The 23,777-nt window shown below is 45.8% G+C and overlaps 2 protein-coding genes across 3 annotated transcripts in view; one reads left to right on the top strand and one right to left on the bottom strand.

The window, feature by feature from the left end:
* Positions 1-3,943: 3,943 nt before the first annotated feature.
* Positions 3,944-5,514, bottom strand: OOEP (oocyte expressed protein). The gene is made up of 3 exons (XM_017871342.1): positions 5,011-5,514; positions 4,617-4,796; positions 3,944-4,255 (listed from the first exon to the last, which is right to left on the bottom strand). The coding sequence occupies exons 1-3, from the start codon at positions 5,198-5,200 to the stop codon at positions 4,176-4,178; spliced, it is 450 nt and encodes a 149-aa protein (XP_017726831.1). The 5' UTR covers positions 5,201-5,514; the 3' UTR covers positions 3,944-4,175.
* Positions 5,515-12,782: 7,268 nt separating this feature from the next.
* The window catches only part of DDX43 (DEAD-box helicase 43), a 43,006-nt gene continuing 32,011 nt past the window's right edge, over positions 12,783-23,777 (top strand). Inside the window, exon 1 of one of the 2 annotated variants that reach the window (XM_017871340.1) lies at positions 12,783-12,826. The gene's annotated coding sequence lies outside the window, so the exon portion shown is untranslated. The remainder of the gene's footprint in view (positions 12,827-23,777) is intronic. The other variant, XM_017871341.1, reaches the window with a different exon arrangement.

Here is a 23,777-nt window from a genome sequence, read left to right as displayed (position 1 = left end):
GCCGCCCCTACTTCAGCCCCGAAGCTGGGGTAGGGGTGGATGATGTGGATTGTTTTTTTTTTTTTTTACCCCTTCTGTTGAATGGCTTCAAACACAAACTTGAGTTCTAATAAATAATTGCAAAGTGGAAGCCCCCCGCTACTGAAGTCCAGGAAGCCGGGGTGGCGGGGGAGGTTGATGTGGATTGTTTTTGTTTTACACCTTCTGCTGAGTGGTTGTCAACACAAACTTGAGTTCTAATAAACAATTGCATTTCCCTGACGTCTGTATTTTGGAAGGTAGAGGGGAGGGAAAGGCGTATTCCTCCAACAGCCCAGTTCTGCCCTGAGCCGCTCTCTACCTCGAGACAGGTGGGGTTTCTGGCTCCTAGCCGCCCGGGGTCGCAATCTTCCCTGGCTGTGGTCCGGTGTGCCCCTTGTACTTCTTAACCGCGCGCATCTGGCTTTAACAGGTGAGAAGCCTCTCCGGCCCACTAGGAAACCTCTCCAAGCCCGCTGTGGTTCTACTCAAGGTGACTTGGGATGAGAAAACAGGGTCGCTTGGGGGCCAGCTGGATTTGGAAGGCCCTGGGTGTATGGCGACGCTGCCACAGAACACTTTCCCCGCTGGGGAAAATTACATTGGGGAAGGGGGAAACGAAGAGAGCCGAGCTGCACTCTCCGGCTGCACTGTTGCCGTCTTCAGGTCTTGCTTGGGTCATCCACCTTCCAGGAAGGTTGTGGACACCAGCAAGATACAGGCACCGGCTACTCTTTCCTCAGTTACTACGGCAGCGAGGAGCCGGAGCAGAGAACACTTTGTCTTCCCTCGGGTCACAGCTCTGGTCAGGGCACTGGGATGCAGGTCCCTGAGCCTGCGAATTAATCTAGAAGAATGCAAGCCAACAGCTGGGTGCTAGGATTAAACAATAGCACGCAGTAATTCTGTAATTAGGATTTAATTAGGATTTTTTTTTTTTAACCAAGAATCACTGATAATTTTCATTTTATTTTGGAGACGGAGTCTCGCTCTGTCCCCCAGGCTGGAGTGCAGTGGCCCGATCTCGCCTCAACACAACCTCTGCCTCCCGGTTTCAAACGATTCTCCTGCCTCAGCCTCCCCAGTTGCTGGGACTACAGGCCCGTGCTACCATGCCCAGCTAATTTTTGCGTTTTTGGTAGAGAAGGAGCTTCACCATGTTGGCCAGACTGGTCTGACCTCAGGTTATCCGCCTGTCGCCTGGGCCTCCCAAAGTGCTGGGATTACAGGCATGAGCCACCACGCCCGGCCAATCACTAGTAATTTTTAAAAGTTCAAAGCTAACTTTAAATATCAGGGGAATGTCTATCACAAACTTTTTGTCACCACTAATTATCACTCGAGTTTAAAATAATCATGTACCTTACAATAAGGGAATTACCACATAAAGCTGAATTTACAAAAACTTATTAGCAACTTTTAACCGGTAATCATTTTATTAAAATAGTTGACTAATTTTAGAACTTTAGAACATTTTAAATTCAAAATCAACACAAAATCAGTTTCAAATGAGGATGCATCCGAGCAGAACTAAAACTCAATGTGTATGTTTTTTGTCTTTCTCTGTGTAATACCCACCTTACCAGAATGTTGGATTCTCTCCTTTACAAACTGTTTTCATTGTCCTTGACCAAATTCAGTGTTAACCAATCTATGTTCATGTGTAACTTTACTTTTTCTGCTGTCTACCTCCTATTTTAATTGAGTAGTTTTGTAGACTGTTTTAACATTTAAGAGGGCAAGTCTACTTTTTTTGTTTGTTTTTGAGACGGAGTCTTGCTCTGTCACCTAGGCTGAAATGCAATGGCATTCCACTGCAATCTTCACCTCCCGGGTTTAAGCAATTTTCCTGCCTCAGCCTCCCAAGCAGCTGGAATTACAGGCGCCCACCACAATGCCTGGCTGATTTTTGTATTTTTAGTAGAGACAGGGTTTCACCATGTTGGCCAGGCTGGTCTTGAACTCCTGACCTCAGGTGATCTGCCTGCCTCAGCCTCCCAAAGTGCTGGGAATACAGGCCTGAGCCACCGTGTCCGGCCCTCACAACCTTTTCAACTCATCCAAAACATCTATGAACATCTTTCCTGGAACTGACACTTTAAGTTTCACCTATTCATATGGCTGCTTCTTTCTCTAAACACCCAATAAATGGAAACTCTGTATCATGCTGGAATTATAGATGTCATCAAGTCAAGCCAGCTGCTTAGCGTGGAGGAACAGGAGAGGTTGCCACACTGGAGGCTGAGGCAGGAGAATTGCTTGAACCTGGGAGATGGAGGTTGCAGTGAGCCGAGATTGTGCCACTGCACTCCAGCCTGGGCAACAATGTGAGACTCCATCTCAAAAAGGAAAATAAAATAAAATAAAAACAAATAAATAAAATAAAATCCCACCAGGGCCAGGTGCAGTGACTCATGCCTCTAATCCCAGCACTTTGGGAGGCCAAGGCGGGAGAATCACCTGAGGTCAGGAGTTTGAGACTACCCTTGCCAACATGGTGAAACCCCATCTCTACTAAAAATACGAAAATTAGCTAGGTGTGGTGGCACATGCCAGTAATCCCAGCTACTTGGGAGGCTGAGGCAGAAGAATTGCTTAAATCAGGGAGGCGGAGGTTGTAGTGAGCTGAGATCACACCACTGCACTCCAGCCTGGGTGACAGAGCAAGACTCCATATCTAAATAAACAAATAAATAAACAAACAAACATTAAAAATCACACCAGGAAAAACCTGAAAGAATTAATCAAATTTCTATGGGAGAAAATTAGGAGCTCTTAAACTTAAAAGGGTGGGGACATGGGAGAACACCTAGGAAACAGTAATTGATTTAACTACATAAAATAAAAATCTTTCACATGCAAAAAAAAATTTAAGAGGGTGGAAAATGCTGGTAATAACAGACCATTGTTACAAAAGCTTATAGAGATAAATAAAAATCTTTATCTTCACCAGTTGAAAGAAGTCAAGAAAGGAATAAAGAAAAATGTAAAACTGAAACAAAGAAAATATTCAACATCACCTCTAATCAAAAATGCACAATTAAAGAGACTTGTGAGTTTAAAACGCTTGCAAAAGGCTGGAACACTTTATTGCCAAGGAGTGAATAAATTCCATGAGTCAAACCAATCCTAATTGCGCTTGAAGCCACAGGGCTTTTGACACCTTTCACCCCAAAAATTCTACTTCCAGAAAGTGGGGCAGCAAGGATAGGAGCTGTTTTGCAGAGACTGGTAATCTCAGTACAACACGTAATGGAAAAACAACCTGGCCCATGCCGGACACCTGTGCAGCCTCACCTTGCAGAAAAAGGGAGACAGCCGGCTCCAAGGCAGGGTGCCATCCATAAGCCAAGGTGCCAGGGATCCCCGTTCTTCCGTGGTGAATCGCAAAGCTACCATTAATGAATGCTGACCGCCCAGGCTTGCTTGTTGGAATGTCATCCTGTGCCAGACGGACGCCCCACTCCAGGAAAACGCACAGCTGGTGCTCTTCGGAGGGTCAATTACCAGCTTCAAAGTGAAAGCCTCAGATAAGCTGCTTTGGTAGTACCTGTGAGCTCATCAGAAATGCAAATTACAAGCCCCATCCCAACAGTACTGAATCAGAATTCTCTGGAGAATGAGCCTAGGAAATTGTGTTTTAACAAACTCCCAAGGTGATTTTTTACAAGCTTTAAAGTTTGAGAGCCAATTATGTAAAAACAAAACAGATCGCCATTTGTGAGGTTATCTGACCCTGCATATCTGCCCCCTGTGGGTGAGGGCCTCATTCTGACCATAAAATTATAGAAGGATTAGGAGTTTCAAAATGATGGGAATTCAGGAAGAAAAAAACAAAAAATAAAACAAAAACAAAAACCTACAAAACTACAACCTGCCAGCCTTCTGCCCACCCTTCATATCAAAACATGAGTAAGAGTCAATCTTTTATAAATTTGCTTTATTATAAGTGTGTGAAGATCTTAATACCATTGGCAAAATAGCCATTTCTTTATTAGAATAGTTCAAGCTCACTCTTGCAACAAAATAAACCACATTCCATCAAGACACAGGAAAAAGGAATGCAGGGATTTAGGAATACTATACTTGCTTCTCTTCAACTTTAGCAGAAAAAGTTGGAAAGTTCTTAAGATGTTCCCGACAGTAACTATGTTGTCTTAAGCAACAGGATCCTGGGGAGAGTGGGGGTCTGATGCATGGGCCTTCAAGTTCTTCTCAAGGTGTTTCATCTTCTCAGCTGGAAGAGAAGCAGTTGATACTAACCATGGACAGGGAAAAGTGTTCGCTGTTTCGAACTACTCCGTGATTGGGAGTTGGGGAGAGAAAGACCTGCGGTGGAGGCTCCAAACCTGGCATCTGCGATAGCGTCATAACCCAGCTGAGGCTGACTTGGGCAGTGATGGGCCTGAATGTATCAGATCTTCGCTGACTTTCCCAAGGTCCCACCCCGGGATCCCCTCCCAACAAACTTCGTGCAGCCCCTGGAGTCTGGAAACCAAGCAATTTTGAGAAGGTTAAGGGAGGATGGAAGGAAACCGAGCAAGGCCAGTATGGTCACTCTTGGCTTCCTCCACATGCTGGTTCTCAAAGACCCTCACCTCGGGCACGATGTTCTCGGTGAAACCATGCCAGGCACAGGAGCATGCTCTTCACCCGATTCTGTACACTGGGCCGTCCAAAAACGGTGATTTCGACTAGGTTCCCAGAGTCCACTATGTCCACTGTCATCAGGGCCTGGCTCGTCCACTCCATTTCTGGAATCATGGCTCTGTCGGGGCCTAAACAAGTAAAGACTCTGAGGGGCCGCACGGTGGCAGGTTACAAGCTGAATTTTAAGGGAATGTTGGCTAGGGAAGGGAAGAGCTGGAAGGTGGGCAATCACTGTAACACTTCTGGCTTGCGAATCTGGGAAAGAAGCTGTAGAGAGCTGCTCTGCTGAGTCTCTCTCAGACTGGAGGTGGACAGCCCACTAGCACACCCGGGGTCGCTCACCAAATAGCTCGTCGGCCAGCCACGCCTCCAGGTAGAACACCAAAGGCTCTCTCAGTTCCTGCACCGGAAACCACCAAGGCCGGATGCGAATCTGCGGCGGCGGAAGTGGTAACCTAAGCAGCTGCTCCAGGGAGTGGGCCGGGGTCTGTTTGCCCCGCTGGGACTCAGCAGCACCAGCGTCATCGATCATACTGGGACCAGCAGCCGCGGAGCGCTCTCGAGGCGGCTTTCGCGGGACCTCCTCCAGACCCAGGCGGGAAGCACGGGCTCTCTTTTACCGTATTCGGCCCGCTCCGCCCCTTCCGGCGGCGCCTAGCACCGCGTCGAGGTGAGCCGGGGCAATCGACGCCCGGGCCTAGCGCCACATGGGGCACTTCCTGTGCTGCCTCAGTCGCCGGGATTGCCTCTTTGACTTTGAACTAGTATTCATTTGGCCTCCTGTTGGGTCTCCAACGCTCTCCTTCGCCATCTTTGCCTCGTAAGATATACTTAGCCTGAAAGGCCTCTGCCCACCTTATAGCTGATTAACAGTGTGAGTTTGAATTGATGACTCTGCTGGCTGGGAATCACCTTTGCTGGCTAGGTTAAGGTTTCATCGTTACCTCCCAAAGATAGGTAGATCGGACCTAGGGCAGGCTTGTTGAATGTGTCGGTTTTCTCTCTTCTGCCCCATGTTGTTATCTTCTGACTCTCCAGATGGTTACCATTTTTAAATCATTCAAGCAAGTGTATCATGTTTTAAACAAAACGTCGGAGGTGGTCTTATAGAACATGTAGCAAGTTAGACAGTTTTCCTTTATTTCCAGTATCCTAAGACAACCAGTATCAATGAAATTTTTCCCAGTGTTCGTAATTTTAATTAAAAATTTGAATAATGAAAGGTTTCACACATCCAAAAAAGTAATATAGCACGGCCCTGTACCCTCCCCCAGTTTAACAGATATTGACATTTCCCCACATTTGCCTCACTTCTCTGTTTTTAAAATAGATATTACTCAAGCATCTTTCCTTTCCCTCTCCAGAGGAAATCATCTTGAAGCTGGTGTGTATATATCATCCCCATGCATGTCCTTACACATTTTCTACTGTATTTCTAGAAATATTGTTTTGTAGTTGTTTCAGAAGAGATAGTATCTGCTGAAAATACTATTTTGTTCTTACGATTAACTATGTGTTTGTTTTGAAACTCTTTCCTGTTTTTCTGAGATAGGTCTCAGTCTGTTGCCTGGGCTGGAATGCAGTGGCACGATCTCAGTTCACTGAAGCCTCGACCTCCCAGGCCTAAGTGACCCTCCCATCTCAGCCTCCTGAGTAGCTGAGACCACAGGCGCCTGCCACCACACCCAGCTATTTTCCAGCTCTTCTGTTGTTGTTGTTGTTTGTCTGTTTGTAGAGACAGGGTCCCACTATGTTGCCAGACTGGTTTTGAACTCCTAGGCTCAAGCAGTCCTCTCTCACTTTGGCCTCCCAAAGTGCTGGGATTACAGGAGTGAGCCACCACAGCCAGCCTAGAAGAAAAAACTCAAAATAGTGGAAAGCATGTTCCAGATTCCACATGATCATCTAGGACTGTGTGGAGGCTCCAGTTTTCTGCCCCTGAGCCCCCCCCCCACCCTCAATGGTTGCTGAGAAAACCTGACTATCAGATGTGTAGGGCATACTTACAGGAAAACTAGATTTAGCTATGGCTCTGATGCAATGAACATTTAAAATCTTAACCTGGCCAGGCAAGGTGGCTCACGCCTATAATCCCAGCACTTTGGCAGGCCAAGGCAGGAGGATCACTTGAGGTCAGGAGTTTGAGACCAGCCTGACCAACATGGAGAAAACCCATCTCTACTAAAAATAAAAAAAAATTAGATGGATGTGGGCCAGACACAGTGGCTCACGCCTGTAATCCCAGCACTTTGGGAGACTGAGGCGGGTGGATCACCTGAGGTCAGGAGTTCGAGACCAGCCTGATCAACATGGAGAAACCTAGTCTCTACTAAAAATACAAAAAATTAGCCGGGCATAGTGGCGCATGCCTATAATCCCAGCTACTCGGGAGGCTGGGGCAGGAGAATCACTTGAACCCAGGAGGCGGAGGTTGCGGTGAGCCGAGATCACACCATTGCACTCCAGCCTGGGCAACAACAGCAAAACTCCATCTCAGGAAAAAAAAAAAAAAAAAAAGCCGGGAGTGTGGTGGTTACCTGCAATCCCAGCTACTCGAGAGGCTGAGGCAGGAGAATTGCTTGAACCCCAGAGGCAGAGGTTGCAGTGAGCCAAGATGGCACCACTACACTCCAGCCTGGACGACAGAGTGAGAGTCTATCTCAAAACCAAAAACAAAACAAAAAAAAAAACAGAAAAACACCTTAACCTAATCAAGGTCAGATATTGTGGCTCACGCGTGTAATCCCAGCACTTTAGGAGGCAGAGGCCAGCAGATCGCTTGAGCCAAGGGGTTTGAGGATGCAGTGAGCCATGATCACACCACTGCACTCCTGCTTGGGTGACAGAGCGAGACCCCAAAAATAAATCTAAAAAAATTTAAAACCTCAATCTAATCATGAGATGCACTTACATTGCTGTAGATAAAGAATATTTTACCCAGCATGTATAGAATTTTAACGGCTTCTTCAGGGGGACTGTGGTGATCTGAGCCACACAGGAATAAGTTAACTTCTCTCAAATTCCATTTCCTGGTGTGAAAAAGATGGTACCCCATTATCTTGTAGGGATCTTCTGCCATAAACCCCACATAAATCGCCAGCATGCTGGACACTGTGAAGCAGTTAGTCTCAGACAACTCAGTCTCAGGTGTAACCCAACAGTGGCTAGTTCAGTTATTTCTTCCCCAGGGAAGAAATGATCCTGTGGGATTACTGCTCTCCCCTGAGGAAAGAACCTCTCTGCTCAGTGAGAGGCCAGAATCTGATTCGCAAGTGTTGGTGTCACGCCTCTCAGCTTTGGGGACACCGATAAGCCTTTGCACCCGAGCCTGCCAAAACGAGAGGGCTATTGCGCAAGGAAACCTTTTGGGAACTCAGATGGTCATTTGGGCCTCCTTGGAAGCCTGGGGACAAGTGGGCAGTTTTCCCGAGTGCATGGAAGCCAACACCAGAGACTGAGGTGGAGAGATGCACTGAGTCGACCTGGCCGGGTTAATAGAACACTTCTCCCACCATCTGGGTTAGCTTCTCGGGGTGCCAGGGATCCTGCAGTGGGCCTGATGCCAGCCCGAGATCAAAATGGGAAAGGAGCCAGAGCAAATTGATGTTCCATAGAGCTCTTAAGGGCTGGAAGATTCTTTCTCACTTTCTTTCTCCTTTTCTTTCCTTCTCTTCTTTTGTTTTCTTTTTTGAGACAGGGTCTCACTCTGTTACCCAGGCTGGAATGCAGTGCCATGATCTCAGCTCACTGAGTAGCTGGGGCAGGTGCATGCCATCGCACCCATTGTAGAGACAGAGGTCTCCCTTTGTTGCCCAGGCTGGTCTCAAACTCCTGGGCTCAAGCAGTCCTCCCGCCTTGGCCTCCCAAAATGTTAGATTATAGGCATGAGCCACTGCAGCTGGCCAGGGCCAGAATATTTTAAGTATGCAATTATTTATTTATTTATTTAGAGACGGAGTTTCGTTCTTGTTGCTCAGGCTGGAGTGCAATGGCGAATCTCAGCTCACTGCAACCTCCGCCTCCTGGGTTCAAGTGATTCTCCTGCCTAGGCCTCCCAAGTAGCTGGGATTATAGGCATGCACCACCACGCCCGGCTAATTTTGCATTTTTAGTAGAGGTGGAGTTCCACCATGTTGTCCAGGCTGGTCTCGAACTCCTGACCTCAGGTGATCTACCCACTTCGGCCTCCCAAAGTGCTGAGATTACAGCCTTGAGCCACTGCGCCTTGCCGAAAATATATTTTTAAAATATATATACATGCCTCTAATCCCATCACTTTGGGAGGCTGAGGGGGGAGGATCACTTGAGCTTAGGAGTTTGAGACCACCCTGGGCAAAATAGAGAGAACCTGTCTCTACAAAAAATAAAATAATTACCTGGTTTTGGTGACATGTGCCTGTAGTCCCAGCTACTTGGGAGGCTGAGGAAGGATAGCCTGAGTGCACAAGGTTGACGCTGCAGTGAGCTATGATTGCACTCTAGTGTGAGTGACAGAGCGAGACCCCATCTCTAAAAAAATAAAATAAAAATAACGTACAATTTTATGTATTTTTTGAATGGGGGAAAGGGGCTCCACTAAAAGTACCTGGAGTCTATGAAAGTCATAATGCCTGGCTGCCTTCATCCAGTGATGTGGAACCCCAGAGGCCCCTGTATGACTAGGCCCTTTCCAGGACCCACTCCCATGTGTTTGCCCAGCCCTCCACTTCTGTGGTACAGAGCCAATCAGATCTACAGGACCAAAACTTGAAGCCAACCCCAATCCGACCAGCAACAAAAGATGATGGTTGCAGAGATGGTAAAAAAGACTCAGATTCCAGGCCTGCCCTCAGCCCTGAAATCGTAGTCAAACACATAATTCTCTTTTCACCTTACCTTCTCTATATATTTGCCTGTGTGATCATAGTCTGGAATTTTTTGTTTTTGTTTTTTGAGATGTGGTTTCATCATATTGTCCAGGCTGGTCTAGAACTCCTGGGCTCAAGCAACCCTCCTGCCTTGGTCTCCCAAAGTGCTGGGATTACAACATGAGCCGTGCGCAGCCTAGTCTGGAGTTTTTACTGGAACTGTTAAAATATGTCTCCTAATCTTTGTTTTAATTTATTGATGGGGGAAGGGAGACTGATCTCATACTTAACTCTTCATTTATTTATTTATTTATTTTTTTGAGACGGAGTCTCACTCTTGTCGCCCAGGCTGGAGTACAGTGGCGCGATCTTGGCCCACTCAAACCTCTGCCTCCCCAGGTTCAAGCTATTCTCCTGCCGCAGCCTCCTGAGTAGCTGGGATTACAGGTTCCTGCCATCCATGCCCAGCTAATTTTTGTACTTTTAGTAGAGGCGGGGTTTCGCCATGTTGGCCAGGCTGATCTTGAACTCCTGACCTCAGGTGATCCACCTGCTTCAGCCTCCCAAAGTGCTGGGATTACAGGCATGAGCCACCACACCCAGCCAACTCTTCTTTTAAAAAACAGATTTTCCTTGCTGACATACTTGAGTAGCTTTGGTCGTATTTAAGGTGAAGCTGAGCTTTCTAAGCATTTCTAGAATCCCCTCCAAGCCACCTCTTTACGAAGAGAACTACCTTTTCCCAGCTAAGAGAAGAGAAAGTAAAAATTAGATTAGTGAGCCTAGAGGGATGGCTCAGGCCTGTAATCCCAATACTATGGGAGATGGGAGGACTGCCTGAGGCCAGGAGTTGTAGACCAGCCTGGGCAGAATAAGGAGGCCCTGTCTCTACAAAAAAATTAAAAATTAATCCAGTGTGGTGTCTCATGCCTTGTAGTCCCAACTACTCTGGGAGCTGCAGGCAGAAGGATCCCTTTAGTCCAGGAGTTAGAGGCTGCAATGAGCTATGATGGCACCATTGTACTCCAGCCTGGACTCTCTCTCTTTTTTTTTAATATATAAAACATATATATACTTATATATAATATTTATAATTTATATATTCTTATATATAGTATATATTTATATAAAATTAAATTTTATATTATATAACTATATCCATGAGAGAAAAGACAAATCTGCCATCATTTATAGCAGGTTGAGACAGACACAGATAAAACCAGCTGCAAAATTAAGTTTCTCCCAAAGACATGCTGCAGCTGTAAATTGTCATAATGATCTCTCCCCTTTTATTTATTTATTTATTTTTTTGAGATGGAGTCTCACTCTGTTGCCTGGGCTGGAGTGCAGTGGCACAATCTCGGCTCACTGCAACCTCCGCCTCCCGGGTTCAACTGATTCTCCTGCCTCAGCCTCCAGAGTAACTGGGATTACAGGCACCTGCCACCATGGCCAGGTGACTTTTTGTAGAGACGGGGTTTTACCATGTTGGCCAGGCTGGTCTCAAACTCCTGACCTTAAGTAATCCACCCACCTCAGCCTCTCAAAGTGTTGTGATTACGGGTGTAAGCCACCACAAAGCGGCTGATCTCCCATTTTTGAATGACTATTATGTTCTTACTCAATGAGGAACAGTATTCTCTAAAATTACAGACTATCAGAAAAGGTACTGTTTAAATGTGTATATCAGTAACAATGAAACATCCATTCTTGCCTGGAGGATCTAAGTCACTTTATTTTTTAATTTTGTTTCTCTTTTTTTGTTTGTTTTCCTAAGTCACTCTGATACAGAGAAACAGCCTTAATTTACAACTCAGTCGCAGCTGTTTTGGACAAGGGGTTTTCGAATACAACATTCCACATCTATCTCAATTAAGGACCCTGGGTTCACTTCACTGTCAAGATCTGATGTTGATCCTTATACATAGAGCCCAAAGAAACATGATTTTAATTAATTAATTAATTAATTTTAAAATTTGAGACAGACTCTGTCACTCAGGCTGGAGTACAATGGCGAGATCTCAGCTTACTGCAACCTCCACCTCCGGAGTTCAAGCAATTCTCCTGCCTTAGCCTCCAGAGTAGCTGGGATTTCAGGCACCCACCACCAAGCCCAGCTGGTTTTTGTATTTATTTATTTTATTTTATTTTATTTATTTATTTTGAGACGGAGTCTCACTCTGTCATCCAGGTTGGAGTGCAGTGGTGCGATTTTGGCTCACCGCAACCTCCAGCTCCCAGGTTCAAGCGATTCTCCTGCCTCAGCCTCCCAAGTAGCTGGGATTACAGGCACCTGCCACCATGCCCGGCTAATTTTTGTATTTTAGTAGAGAAGAGGTTTCACCGTGTTGGCCAGGCTGGTTTCGAACTCCTGACCTCAGGTGATCCACCTGCCTTGGCCTCCCAAAGTGCTGGGATTACAGGCGTGAGCCACTGCACCCAGCCCATGATTTAGAGTTTATTTCTCTCTTCCCCAAAATTGTAAAAAAATTTTATTGTTGGTGAGATGCCCTATGGTTCTTTGGCTACATCCTTATATAATTGTGTTTTACCATTAGAATTCCATTTTCTTTCATTCTGCCCTTGTCAGTTAACACAATTAGCCAGACATATGTAGTCCTATTACCATGGGAGAGAGACACTGACTACAATCTTAAGCCAGCCTTGGTATAAACTTTAAAGGAACATCCAAGGAAGTTTTTAGAGCTGTTCTATTTGCTGAAAATATAATCCTGTGAAAGCTGTAAAGATGAGACAGAAACTGGAGCCAAAACCTCAAGACCCCTTTTAAACGTAGGCAGCATGTTTTGCTTCAGCTGAGACAGAACTATAGGGCTCTGCTCACAAAGCAGTAGGGGTGATTAATTTCTGGGAGGGCTTTATTATCTGCCTCAGGAGTAAACAACCTGCTCATGCATGCAATAGAGTCACCACACCTCGAACTTTCTCAAGTTCTTGAGAATATACCATTTCTACTTTATGAGTGAACTGTGCTATGCAATTTCCTCTCTACTCAAATGTTTCTCTGATATCACCCAATATGTGATAGGTATTTGTGGCCTCAAAATTAACTCATGTAAGTGAGTTTGGTGGGTTTGGTTTTGAACATACTGTAAAAAGCCAGCAATTTTTTTTTTATTTATTTATATTTACTTTCATTCATTCATTCATTCATTCATTCATTCATTGACAGAGTCTTACTCTGTTACCTAGATGAGAGTGCAGTGGCATTGTCACAGCTCACTGTAACCTGTACCTTCTGGACTCAAGCAATTCTCCTGCCTCAGTCTCCTGAGGAGCTGGGACTACAGGTGAGTACAACCACACCTAGCTAATATTTTTTAAAATTATGTTTTGTAGAAGTGAATTCTTGCTATGTTGCCAAGGTTGGTCTTGAACTCTTGGCCACAAATGAGTCTTCTACCTTGGCCTTCCTGAAGTGCTAGGATTATGGGTGTCAGCCACCCACCATTCACACCTATGACCAATAGCTGTACCAGGCAGCTTTCAAGTTAAAAACCTGAGTTTTCACCAAGTAACCCCGTTTGATTTATGCCAAAGGCTCCAGCCTACATTTATTATTGTTACAAATTCTTCTTCTTCCTTTTTTTTTTTCTTTTTTTTGAGATAGTATCTCACTCTGACATCTAGACTGGAGTGCAGTGGTGTGATCTTGGCTCACTACAACCTCCACTTCCAAGGCTCAAGTGATCTTCCCACCTCAGCCTTTAGAGTAGCTGGGATGACAGGGCGTGCCACCATGCCCAGCTAATGTTTTTGTATTTTGTTGTAGAGATGGGGTTTCTCCATGTTGGCCAGGCTGGTCTTGAACTCCTGAGCTCAAGCAATCCACCCACCTCAGCCTCCCAAAATGCTGGGATTATAGGCCTAAGCCACCGGGCCCAGCTACAAACGCTGAAGATCATCTGAGCCAGAAGTTCTCAAATGTTTGGGTCCCACTTCTCTTAAAAATTATTGAGGCTCGGCCGGGCGCGGTGGCTCAAGCCTGTAATCCCAGCACTTTGGGAGGCCGAGACGGGCGGATCACGAGGTCAGGAGATCGAGACCATCCTGGCTAACATGGTGAAACCCCGTCTCTACTAAAAAATACAAAAAATTAGCCAGGCGAGGTGGCGGTCGCCTGTAGTCCCAGCTACTTGGGAGGCTGAGGCAGGAGAATGGCGTGAACCCGGGAGGTGGAGCTTGCAGTGAGCTGAGATCCGGCCATAGCACTCCAGCCTGGGCGGCAGAGCGAGACTCCGTCTCAAAAAAAAAAAAAAAATTATTGAGGCTGCACATGGTGGCTCATGCCTGATCATGCCACTGTACTCCAGCCAAGGTGACAGTAGGAAAGTCTGACTCAAAAAAAAAATCTATCTATATATATTGAGTACTGGCAGGGCGTGGTGGCTCAGGCCTATAATCCCAGCACTTTGGGTGGCCAAGGCAGGTAGATCCCTTGAGGTCAGGAGTTTAAGACCAGCCTGGCCAACATGGTGAAACCCCATCTCTACTAAAAAATCCAAAAATTAGCCGAGCATAGTGACATGTGCCTGTGGTCCCAGCTACTTGGGAGGCTGAGGTAGGAGAATCGCTTGAGCCTAGGAGGTGGAGGTTGCAGTGGGCCGAGATCTTACCACTGCACTCCAGCCAGCCTGGGCAACAAAGCCATACCCTGTCTCAAAAAAAAAAAAAAATTATTGAGTACTCTAAAGAGCTTTTGTTTTTAAGGTATAGATACTGATATTTACTATATTAGAAATTAAAACTGAGAAACCGAATTCAATGACTATAACTCATGTTAACATAGATAACCTTTTAATGAAAAATGATTGTGATTATTATTTTTTGAGACAGGGTCTCTGTCACCCAGGCTGGAGTGCAGTGGCACGATCTCGGCTCACTGCAACCTCTACCTCCTGGGTTCAAGCAATTATCCTGCCTTAGCCTCCTGAGTAGCTGGGACTACAGGCATGCGCCACCACATCCAGCTAATTTTTATGTTTTTGTAGAGACAGGGTTTCACTATGTTGCCCAGGCTGGTCTCAAACTCCTGGGCTCAAGCAATCCTCCCGCCTCGGCCTTCCAAAGTGCTAGGATTATAGGCGTGAGCCACCATGCCTGGCCTGAAAAATAATTTGTTTCTCAAAACAAAAAATTCTGTGGCCTAGCCGGGCATGGTGGCTCACGCCTGTAATCCCAGCACTTTGGAGGCCAAGGTGGGTGGATCACTTGAGGTCAGAAGTTTGAGATCAACTTGGCCAACATGGTGAAACCCCATCTCTACTAAAAATACAAAGTTAGCCAGACATGGTAGTGTGCACCTGTAATCCCAGTTACTCAGGAGGCTGAGGCAGGAAAACTGCTTGAACCCATGAGGTGGAGGTTGCAGTGAGTCGAGATTGTGCCAGTGTACTCCACTCTGGGCAATAGAGCGAGACTCTATCTCAAAAAAAAAAAAAAAAGAAAGAAAAGAAAAGTGGCCTTATTTCTTATTTTACATGTTTGTAAATCTGTTTAATGTCTGCCTAATAGAAAACAGCTGGTTTCTCATATCTTTTTTTGTTTTTTAATGGTTCTTGAAAATTAAGACGGGGTTTTGCTATGTTGCCCAACCTGGTATTAAACTCCAGAGCTCGAGCTCAAGCAGCTACCCACTTCCAACTCCGAAAGTGCTGGGATTACAGGCATCAGCCACCATGCCCAGCCTCATATCTTACTCCAGATTAAATCTGTTGCAATATGTTGTTTTGATTGAAGAAAATCCAGCCTGACACAGATATTTAGATAATTGTGGACACTACTCTTTCTACTATACCAACACTCAGCAAATGGTAGCTTCTTATACTTTGAATGGCTTTTTTATTCATGCATGATTTTATAACATCACTCATTAGTTATTAGGAAAATATCAGTTTATTGAAATATTTAATTTTCCAAATATTGATTCATTTCATTATACAATATAATAAAAAATCACATTGATTAGTACCACCACCAATGTCATCAGAAAAATGTAATAATTGGGAAGGTGTCAAGACAGTGGTGATACAAGTTTCCCAAATTCTTTTTTTTTTTTTTTTTTTTTTTGAGACAGGGTCTCGTTCTGTTGCTCAGGCTGGAGTGTGGTGGTGCAAGTCTCCACTCACTGCAACCTCTGCCTCCTGGGCTTAAGCGATTCTCTCATCTTAGCCTCCTGAGTAGCTGAGACCACAGGCATGCACCACCATGCCTGGCTTTTTTTGTTTTCTTTTGAGACAGAGTTTCACTCTAGTTGCCCAGGCTGGAGTGCAATGCCGCGATCTCGGCTCACCGCAAACTCTACCTCCTGGGTTCAAGTGATTCTCCTGCCTCAGCCTCCCGAGTAGCTGGGATTATAGGCATGTGCCATCATGCCCTGCTAATTTTGTATTTTTAGTAGAGACAGGGTTTCTCCATGTTGGTCAAGCTGGTCTCAAACTCCTGACCTCAGGTGATCTGCCCGCCGTGGCTTCCCAAAGTGCTAGGATTACAGGTATGAGCCACCATGCCCAGTCAGCTATTTTTTTTTTTTAAAGACAGGGTCTTGCCCTGTCACCCAGGCTGGAGTACAGTGACACAATCTCAGCTCACTGTCATCTCCACCTCCTAGGTTCAAAGGATCCTCTCACCTCAGCCTCCTGAGTAGCTGGAACTACAGGCGCATGCCACCACGCCCAGCTAATTTTTTTGTGGGTTTTTGTTAAGACAGAGTTTTGCTCTTTTGCCCGGAATGTAATGGTGGAGCGTGGGCTCACTGGCAACTCTGCCCTTGGCTTCAAGTGTTCTCCTGCCTTCAGCCTCCCCGAGCGTAGCTGGGATTACCAGGGCACTATTGCCACCGGCCCAAGCTATTTTTTTTTTTTTTTTTTTTTGGTGACGGGGCCAGTCTCGGCATCTGTGCCAGGCTGGAGGTGCAGTGGCCGCGATCTTTCAGCTCACTGCAAGCTCCGCTTCCCGGGGCTCAGCGCCCATTCTCCTGCCTCAGGCCTCCGAGTAGCTGGGACTACAGCGCGCCTGCCACCTCACCCGGCTAGTTTTTTTATGTTTTTAGTAGAGGACAGAGGGGTTTTCAGCTATGTTAGCCAGCGATGGTCTTGATCTCGCTGACCTTCGTGATTCGGGCCGTCTCGGCCGTCCCAAAGTGCGGCGTATTACAGGCTTTTGAGCACCGCGCCGGCACTAATTTTTGTATTTTTCAGTAGAGATGGGTTTCACCATGTTAACCAGGATGGTCTCCATCTCCTGACCTCGTGATCCACCCGCCTCATCCTCCCAAATTGCTGGGATTAGAGGCATGAGCCACTGCACCAGGCCTGTATTTTTTGGTAGAGATGGTTTCACCATTTTGGCCAGGTTGGTCTCAAACTCCTAATCTCAAGGGATCTGCCTGCTTTGGCCTCCCAAAGTGCTGGGATTACAGGTGTGAGCCACCACGCCTGGCCTAATTTTTGTTATTTTTTGTAGAGACAGCGTTTTGCCATGTTGGCCAGGCTGTTCTGGAATGCCTGAACTCTAGCAATTGCCCTTCCCTGTCTCCCAAAGTCCTAGAATTATAGGCATGAGCCACTGCACTCAGCCTTAATAACACTTTATTTGTAGAAAGTGTATAGTTTGCCAACAGCCCCAGTGTAAAACAAAACAAAACTCTCTACTGCTGCCGCTGCTGGTGGTGGTGGTAGCAGGTTTAAGTTGATATAATTTTGGAGACCATATCTACTAGGATTGAACATACCACCTTCTGACTCAGTACTTTTACTCCTAAGTAAATGCCCAGGCTGAGTGCGGTGGCTCATGCCTGTAATCTCAGCACTTTGGGAGGCCAAGGCTGGTGGATCGCATGAGCCCAGGCATTCAAGACCAGCCTGGGCAACATGGTGAAACCTTGTCTCTACTAAAAAAATACAAAAAATTTTTAGCAGATTGCTTAAATCTGTAGGTCAAAGGTGCAGTGAGCCCTAATGGTGTCACTGCACTCCAGCCTGAGTGAGAGAGTAAAACCCAGTCTCAAACAAGCAAACCCAGACAACACATATCCAACAGAAATGCACCAATAACACTGCTAATGAGTGTCATAGCAGGGTTAACATGGAAATAAACAGAAGTGACCAAATGTCTATTTATAATAGAATGGATAAATTGTGGCAGATCCATACAATGAAATGTTATATACCATTGAAAATTAACAAACTACTCCCAACATGAGTGAGCTAAAAGACACTGTAGGATTCCATTTATATGAAGTTCAGAAAGCAAGTTTGATCTGGGTGGTTGTTACATCACTATTACTTTGAAATTTTCTTGAGCTTCACACTTATGATTTATATACTTTTTAGTAAGCAGATTAAACTTTGAGTTGTTTTTTGTTTTTAAAGAGGACGTTAGAGATCTAGACACCAAAAAAATTTGTCTCAACAGATTGTGATTTATCTACACATTAGAAACTATATGGTAGACAAGCTAGCGAAGATGAAGTAAGTTGAGTAACATTTGGATGTTGATTAATATAATCAAGGCCAGGCGCGGTGGCCCAGCACTTTGGGAGGTTTAGGCAGGTGGATCAGCTGGGGTTAGGAGTTTGAGACCAGCCTGGCCAACATGGTTAAACTCTATCTCTACTAAAAATTAAAAAAAAAAAAAAAAAAATTAGCTAGGCACGGTGGAGAGAGCCTGTAATCCCAGCTCCTTCGGAGACTGAGGCAGGAGAATCGCTTGAACCCAGGAGGTGGAGGTTGCAGTGGGCCAAGATTACAACATTGCACTCCAGCCTGGACAACAAAAGTGAAACTCCATTTCAAAAAAGAAAAAAGAATCAAAAAGAATAAACAAAAAAGTGTTTAAAAAAAAAAAAAAAAAAGATGGAGTAAGTTCCAGAACATAAAAATAGTAGTGAATGAGAAGGGAGGTGGATAGGCCCAAGTTCACTCACAAGATTTAGAATTCAGGCTACTTGGATTTCAGGCAGAGTCTTTGAGGTATGCCTTCAGGCACCAGAAAGCTTCACTCCGGATACCTACAGTAGCCTGGAGGAAGAGCTGAAGGCCAAGACCATATGTTGGCAAATCTCAAAATTGAAAGCTAGTTGAAGAAAAGGTATTTTAGGTGGGGAAGGAAAAGTCGAGAAAGTTAGTCCTCACTTTGCCCAAAACTGCAGTGTTCCAGTAAAGCAGGAACAGACACTACTTTGCAGAGGACTAAAGGTAAGCATGGGCTGAGGAATTCAGGATGGCCAGTATACTCTTCTTGGTAGCCTGAATGTCCAGGCAAAGAGGTGGGCTGGCATGGGGGGACAATTAATACAAAAAACCAGGCCGGGCGTGGTGGCTCACACCTATAATCCCAGCACTTTGGAAGGCTGAGGTGGGTGGATCATTTGAAGTCAGGAATTCGAGACCAGCCTGGCCGACATGGCGAAACCCATGTCTACTAAAAAGGCAAAAATTAGCCGAGTGTGGTGGTGCCGTGCCTGTAATCCCGGCTACTTGGGAGGCTGAGGCAGGAGAATCACTTGAACCTGGGAGGCAGAGGTTGCAGTGAACCGAGATTGCGCCACTGTATTCCAGCCTGGGTGATAGAGCGAGACTCCGTCTCAAAAACAAAACAAAACAAAAAACAAAGGATTGTAACTTTGGGTTTTGTTTTCTTTTGGTTTGTTTTATTTTTGAGACAGGGATTTGCTCTGTCACTCAGGCTGCAGTGCAGTGGTGTGATCATGGCTCACTGCAGCCTTAACCTCCCCACCTCAAGTGATCCCCCCGCCTCAACCTCCCTAGTACCTGCGACCACAGGCATGCACTACCACACCTGGCTAATTTCTTTTTTTTTTTTTTGGAGATAGAGTCTCGCTCTGTTGCCCAGGCTGGAATGTAGTGGCATGATCTCAGCTCACCAAAACCTCTGCCTCCCGGGTTCAAGTGATTCTCCTGCCTCAGCCTCCCAAGTAGCTGGGATTACAGGCACACGCCACCATGCCCAGGTAATTTTTGTATTTTCAGTAGAGATGGGGTTTCACTATGTTGGCCAGGCTGGTCTCGAACTCCTAACCTAGTGATCCACCTGCCTCAGCCTCCCAAAGTGCTAGGATTACAGGCATGAGCTGTGCGCAGCCACACCTGGCTAATTTTTAAATTTTTTATAGAGAGCCGGTCTCACCACGTTGTCCAGACTGGTCTCGAACTCCTGGGCTCAAGTGATCCTCCTGCCCTGGCCTTCCAAAGTGTGAGGATTATAGGCATGAGCCACCACACCCAGCCTACTATGTTTGTTTGTTGTAGCTAGGGCTACAGGCATGTACCACCATGCCCTGCTAGTTTTTGTTTTGTAGAGATGGCGTCTCACTATGTTGCCCAGGCTGGGCTTGAACTCCTGGCCTCAAGCAGTCCTCCTGCCTCAGCCTCCCAAAGTATGGTGAGCCAGTATGCTCAGTGGTTTTTAACTTTTTTCTTTTTTTGAGACAGGGTCTGACTCTGTCACCCAGGCTTGGGTGCAGTGGCACAATCTCAGCTCACTGCAGCCTCCACCTCCCAGGCTTAGCCTTCCAAGTAACTGGAACTACAGGCATGAGTGACCATGCATGTCTGATTTTTGTATTTTTTTTTATAGTTTCCCCCTATTGGCCAGGTTGGTCTCAACTCCTGGCCTCAAGGGATCCCAAACTGCTGGGATTACAGGTGTGAGCCACCACACCTGGCTGTAAGTCTGAAGTAGAAGAAACCATCTATACAAGCAGGTCACCTAAAAGATTTCTTAGGGCTGGTAACACTAAGGGAATTGTAGAAACTGCTTCTAGTTTCTTTTTTTTTTTTTTTTTTTTTTTTGAGGCGGAGTCTCGCTCTGTTGCCCAGACTGGAGTGCAGTGGCGCAATCTCGGCTCACTGCAAGCTCCACCTCCCGGGTTCACGCCATTCTCCTGCCTCAGCCTCCCGAGTAGCTGGGACTACAGGCGCCCGCCACCTCGCCCGGCTAGTTTTTTGTATTTTTTTTTTTAGTAGAGACGGGGTTTCACCATGTTAGCCAGGATGGTCTCGATCTCCTGACCTCGTGATCCGTGATCCGCCCGTCTCGGCCTCCCAAAGTGCTGGGATTACAGGCTTGAGCCACCGCGCCCGGCCACTTCTAGTTTCTTGATCAAGTAGTTGACAAAATCATCCAGGAGCCAGGAGACATAGTCTTATTTAGTGTGGGCTAACAACAGAGAAAATGACCAGGAAGGAAGAACAAACTAAAATCAATGCAGGGGCCGGGCACGGTGGCTCACACCTGTAATCCCAGCACTTTGGGAGGCCAAGGTGGGTGGATCACTTGAGGTCAGGAGTTTGAGACCAACTTGGTCAACATGGTGAAACCCTCTCTTTACTAAAAATACAAAATTAACCGGGTGTGGTGGTGCACGCCTGTAGTCACAGCTGCTCAGAAGGCTGAGGCAGGAGAATCACTTGAACCCGGGAGGCACAGGTTGCAGTGAGCTGAGATTGTGCCACCACATTCCAGCCTGGGTGACAGAGCGAGACTCCATCTTAAAATAAAATAAAATCAATGCAATCAGTGCAAGAAGGAAGTAATAAAGATTAGAGTAAAAATTATTTAGAAAATAGAGAAAATAAAACTAGGTTCTTTAAAAGATGAAACTGACAAGCCTTTAGACAGAATAACCAAGGAAAGACTCAAATTACTCACATCAGAAATGAATGTGAGAGCCTGGTGCAGTGGGTCACACCTGTAATCACACTTTGGGAGGCTGAGGTAGGCAGATCACTTGAGCCCAGGAATTCAAGACCAGCCTGAGCAACAAAATGAAACCTTATCTCTACAAAAAATACAATTAGCCAGGTGTGGTGGCACATGCCTGTAATCCCAGCTACTTGGGAGACTGAGGCAGGAGGATCACTTGAGCCAAGGAGGTCAAGGCTGCAGTGAGCCAAAATCATGACAGTGCACTCCAGCCCAGGCAACAGAGTGAGACCCTGTCTCTAAATAAATAAATATAATAAAAATAAAAAATAAATAAATGAATGGAGGACATTACTACTCACCTTATTGACCTTGCAGATATGAACAACTATATGACATAAATTAGATAACCTAGATGGAATGAATAAGTTCCTAGAAAAACATAAACTACTCAGAATAAATAGAAAATCTGAATAAACCAGTCGTAAGAGATTGAATTAATAATGACAACATTTCCCTCAAGCCCAGATGGTTTTCCTGATGAATCTAACCAAGTATTTAAAGGAGAACTAATGCCAATCTTTCAAACTCTTCCAAAAAACAGAAGATGAAAGAACACTTCCCATTCATTATATCAGCATCACCTTAATACCATAATCAAAGGCATCACAAGAGAAGAAACACTGCAGACCAATATTCCTGATTAATAAAGATGCAAAAATCTTAAATAAAAAAATGAGCAAACTTGGTTGGGTATGGTGGCTCATGCTTGTAATCTCAGCACTTCAGGAGGCCTAGGTGGGAGGATCACTTGAGCCCAGCAGTTCCAAGTGTTGAGCCATGATTGTGCCACTGCACTCCATCACTTGAACCCATGGGCTCAAGTGATCAGCCTGCCTCAGTCTCCCAGTTTTGGCAACAAGACAAACAAACCTTTTTTTTTTTATTTTTTGAGATGGAGTCTTACTCTGTCACCCAGGCTGAAGTGTAGTGGCTCAATCTCGGCTCACTGCAACCTGTGTCTCCCGGGTTCAAGCGATTCTCCTGTCTCAGCCTCCTGAGTAGCTGGGATTACAGGCACATGCTACCATGCCTGGCTAATTTTTGTATTTTTAGTAGAGACAGGGTTTTATCACGTTGGCTAGGCTGGTCTCGAACTCCTGACCTCAGGTGATCCACTCACTTCGGCCTCCCAAAGTGCTGGGATCACAGGTGTAGCCACCATGCCCGGCCTCAAACCTGTCTTAAAAAAGGCAAATGGAGGCTGGGCGTGGTGGCTCATGCCTGTAATCCCAGCATTGTGGGAGGCCGAGGCAGGCGGATCACGAGGTCAGGAGATCGAGACCATCCTGGCTAACATGGTAAAACCCCGTCTCTAATAAAAATACAAAAAAAATTAGCTGGGTGTGGTGGCAGGTCCCTGTAGTCCCAGCTACTCGGGAGGCTGAGGCAGGAGAATGGCATGAACCCAGGAGGCAGAGCTTGCAGTGAGCCGAGATCGTGCCACTGCACTCTAGCCTGGGCGACAAAGCGAGACTGCGTCTCAAAAAAAAAAAAAAGCAAATGGAATTCAGCATTATTAAAAAATATATATATCACGAGCAAGGGGATTTATCCCAGGAATGCAAGGCTTGATTAATAAAAAGTCAATTAATATGCCATATTAATAGAATAAAGGACAAAAACTACATGAACATTTCAAGAGATGCAGCAAATGCATTTTACAAAATCAACACCTACTACTAGGAATACAAAGTCTCTTCCCCAGCCTAAATAAAAGCTATTTTCTTTTTCTTTGTTTCTTTTATTTATTTATTTATTTATTTTGAGACGGAGTGGAGTCTCGCTCTGTTGACCAGGCTGGAGTGCAGTGGTGCAGTCTTGGCTCACTGCAACCTCTGCCTTCTGAGTTCAACCGATTCTCCTGCCTCAGCCTCCTAAGTAGCTGGGATTACAGGCGCCCGCCACCATGCCCGGCTAATTTTTTGTATTTTCAGTGGAGACGGGGTTTCACCATGTTGGCCAGGCTGGTCTCGAACTCCTGACCTCGTGATCCACCCACCTCAGTCTCCCAAAGTGCTGGGATTATGGGTGTGAGCCACTGTGCCCCGCCAAAAGCTATTTTCAAAAAGCCCACAGCTAACATTATATATGATACTTAATGGTAAAAAGACTGAATTCCTTCCCCTGAAAGATCAGGAAGAAGGCAAAGATGGCTACTTTCACTTTTATTCAACATTGTACTGGAGGTTCTAGCCAGTGCAATCGGGCAAGAAATAGAAGCCACACAGCCGGGCGCGGTGGCTCACGCCTGTAATCCCAGCACTTTGGGAGGCCAAGGCGGGCAGATCACGAGGTCAGGAGATCGAGACCATCCTAGCTAACATGGCGAAAGCCCGTCTCTACTAAAAATACAAAAAATTAGCCAGGTGTGGTGGCGGGCGCCTGTAGTCCCAGCTACTCGGAAGCTGAGGCAGGAGAATGGCGTGAACCCGGGAGGCGGAGCTTGCAGTGAGCTCCACTGCACTCTAGCCTGGGTGACAAAGCAAGACTCTGTCTAAAAAAAAAAAAAAA

The sequence above is a fragment of the Rhinopithecus bieti genome, unplaced genomic scaffold, assembly GCF_001698545.2.
Source record: "Rhinopithecus bieti isolate Rb0 unplaced genomic scaffold, ASM169854v2 scaffold_4709, whole genome shotgun sequence".
NCBI lineage: Eukaryota > Metazoa > Chordata > Mammalia > Primates > Cercopithecidae > Rhinopithecus > Rhinopithecus bieti.
The sequence above is the reverse complement of the archived record's forward strand: the minus strand, read 5'-3'. Positions and strand labels throughout refer to the sequence as shown.

Excerpts from the sequence above, each read along its gene's own strand:
- OOEP (XM_017871342.1), bottom strand. The coding sequence starts at position 5,200 with ATGATCGATGACGCTGGTGCTGCTGAGTCCCAGCGGGGCAAACAGACC. Across the intron at positions 4,797-5,010 it reads GCTGGCCGACGAGCTATTTG|GCCCCGACAGAGCCATGATT; the intron begins GTGAGCGACCCC and ends TTACTTGTTTAG. Across the intron at positions 4,256-4,616 it reads CCGAGAACATCGTGCCCGAG|CTGAGAAGATGAAACACCTT; the intron begins GTGAGGGTCTTT and ends CTTCTCTTCCAG.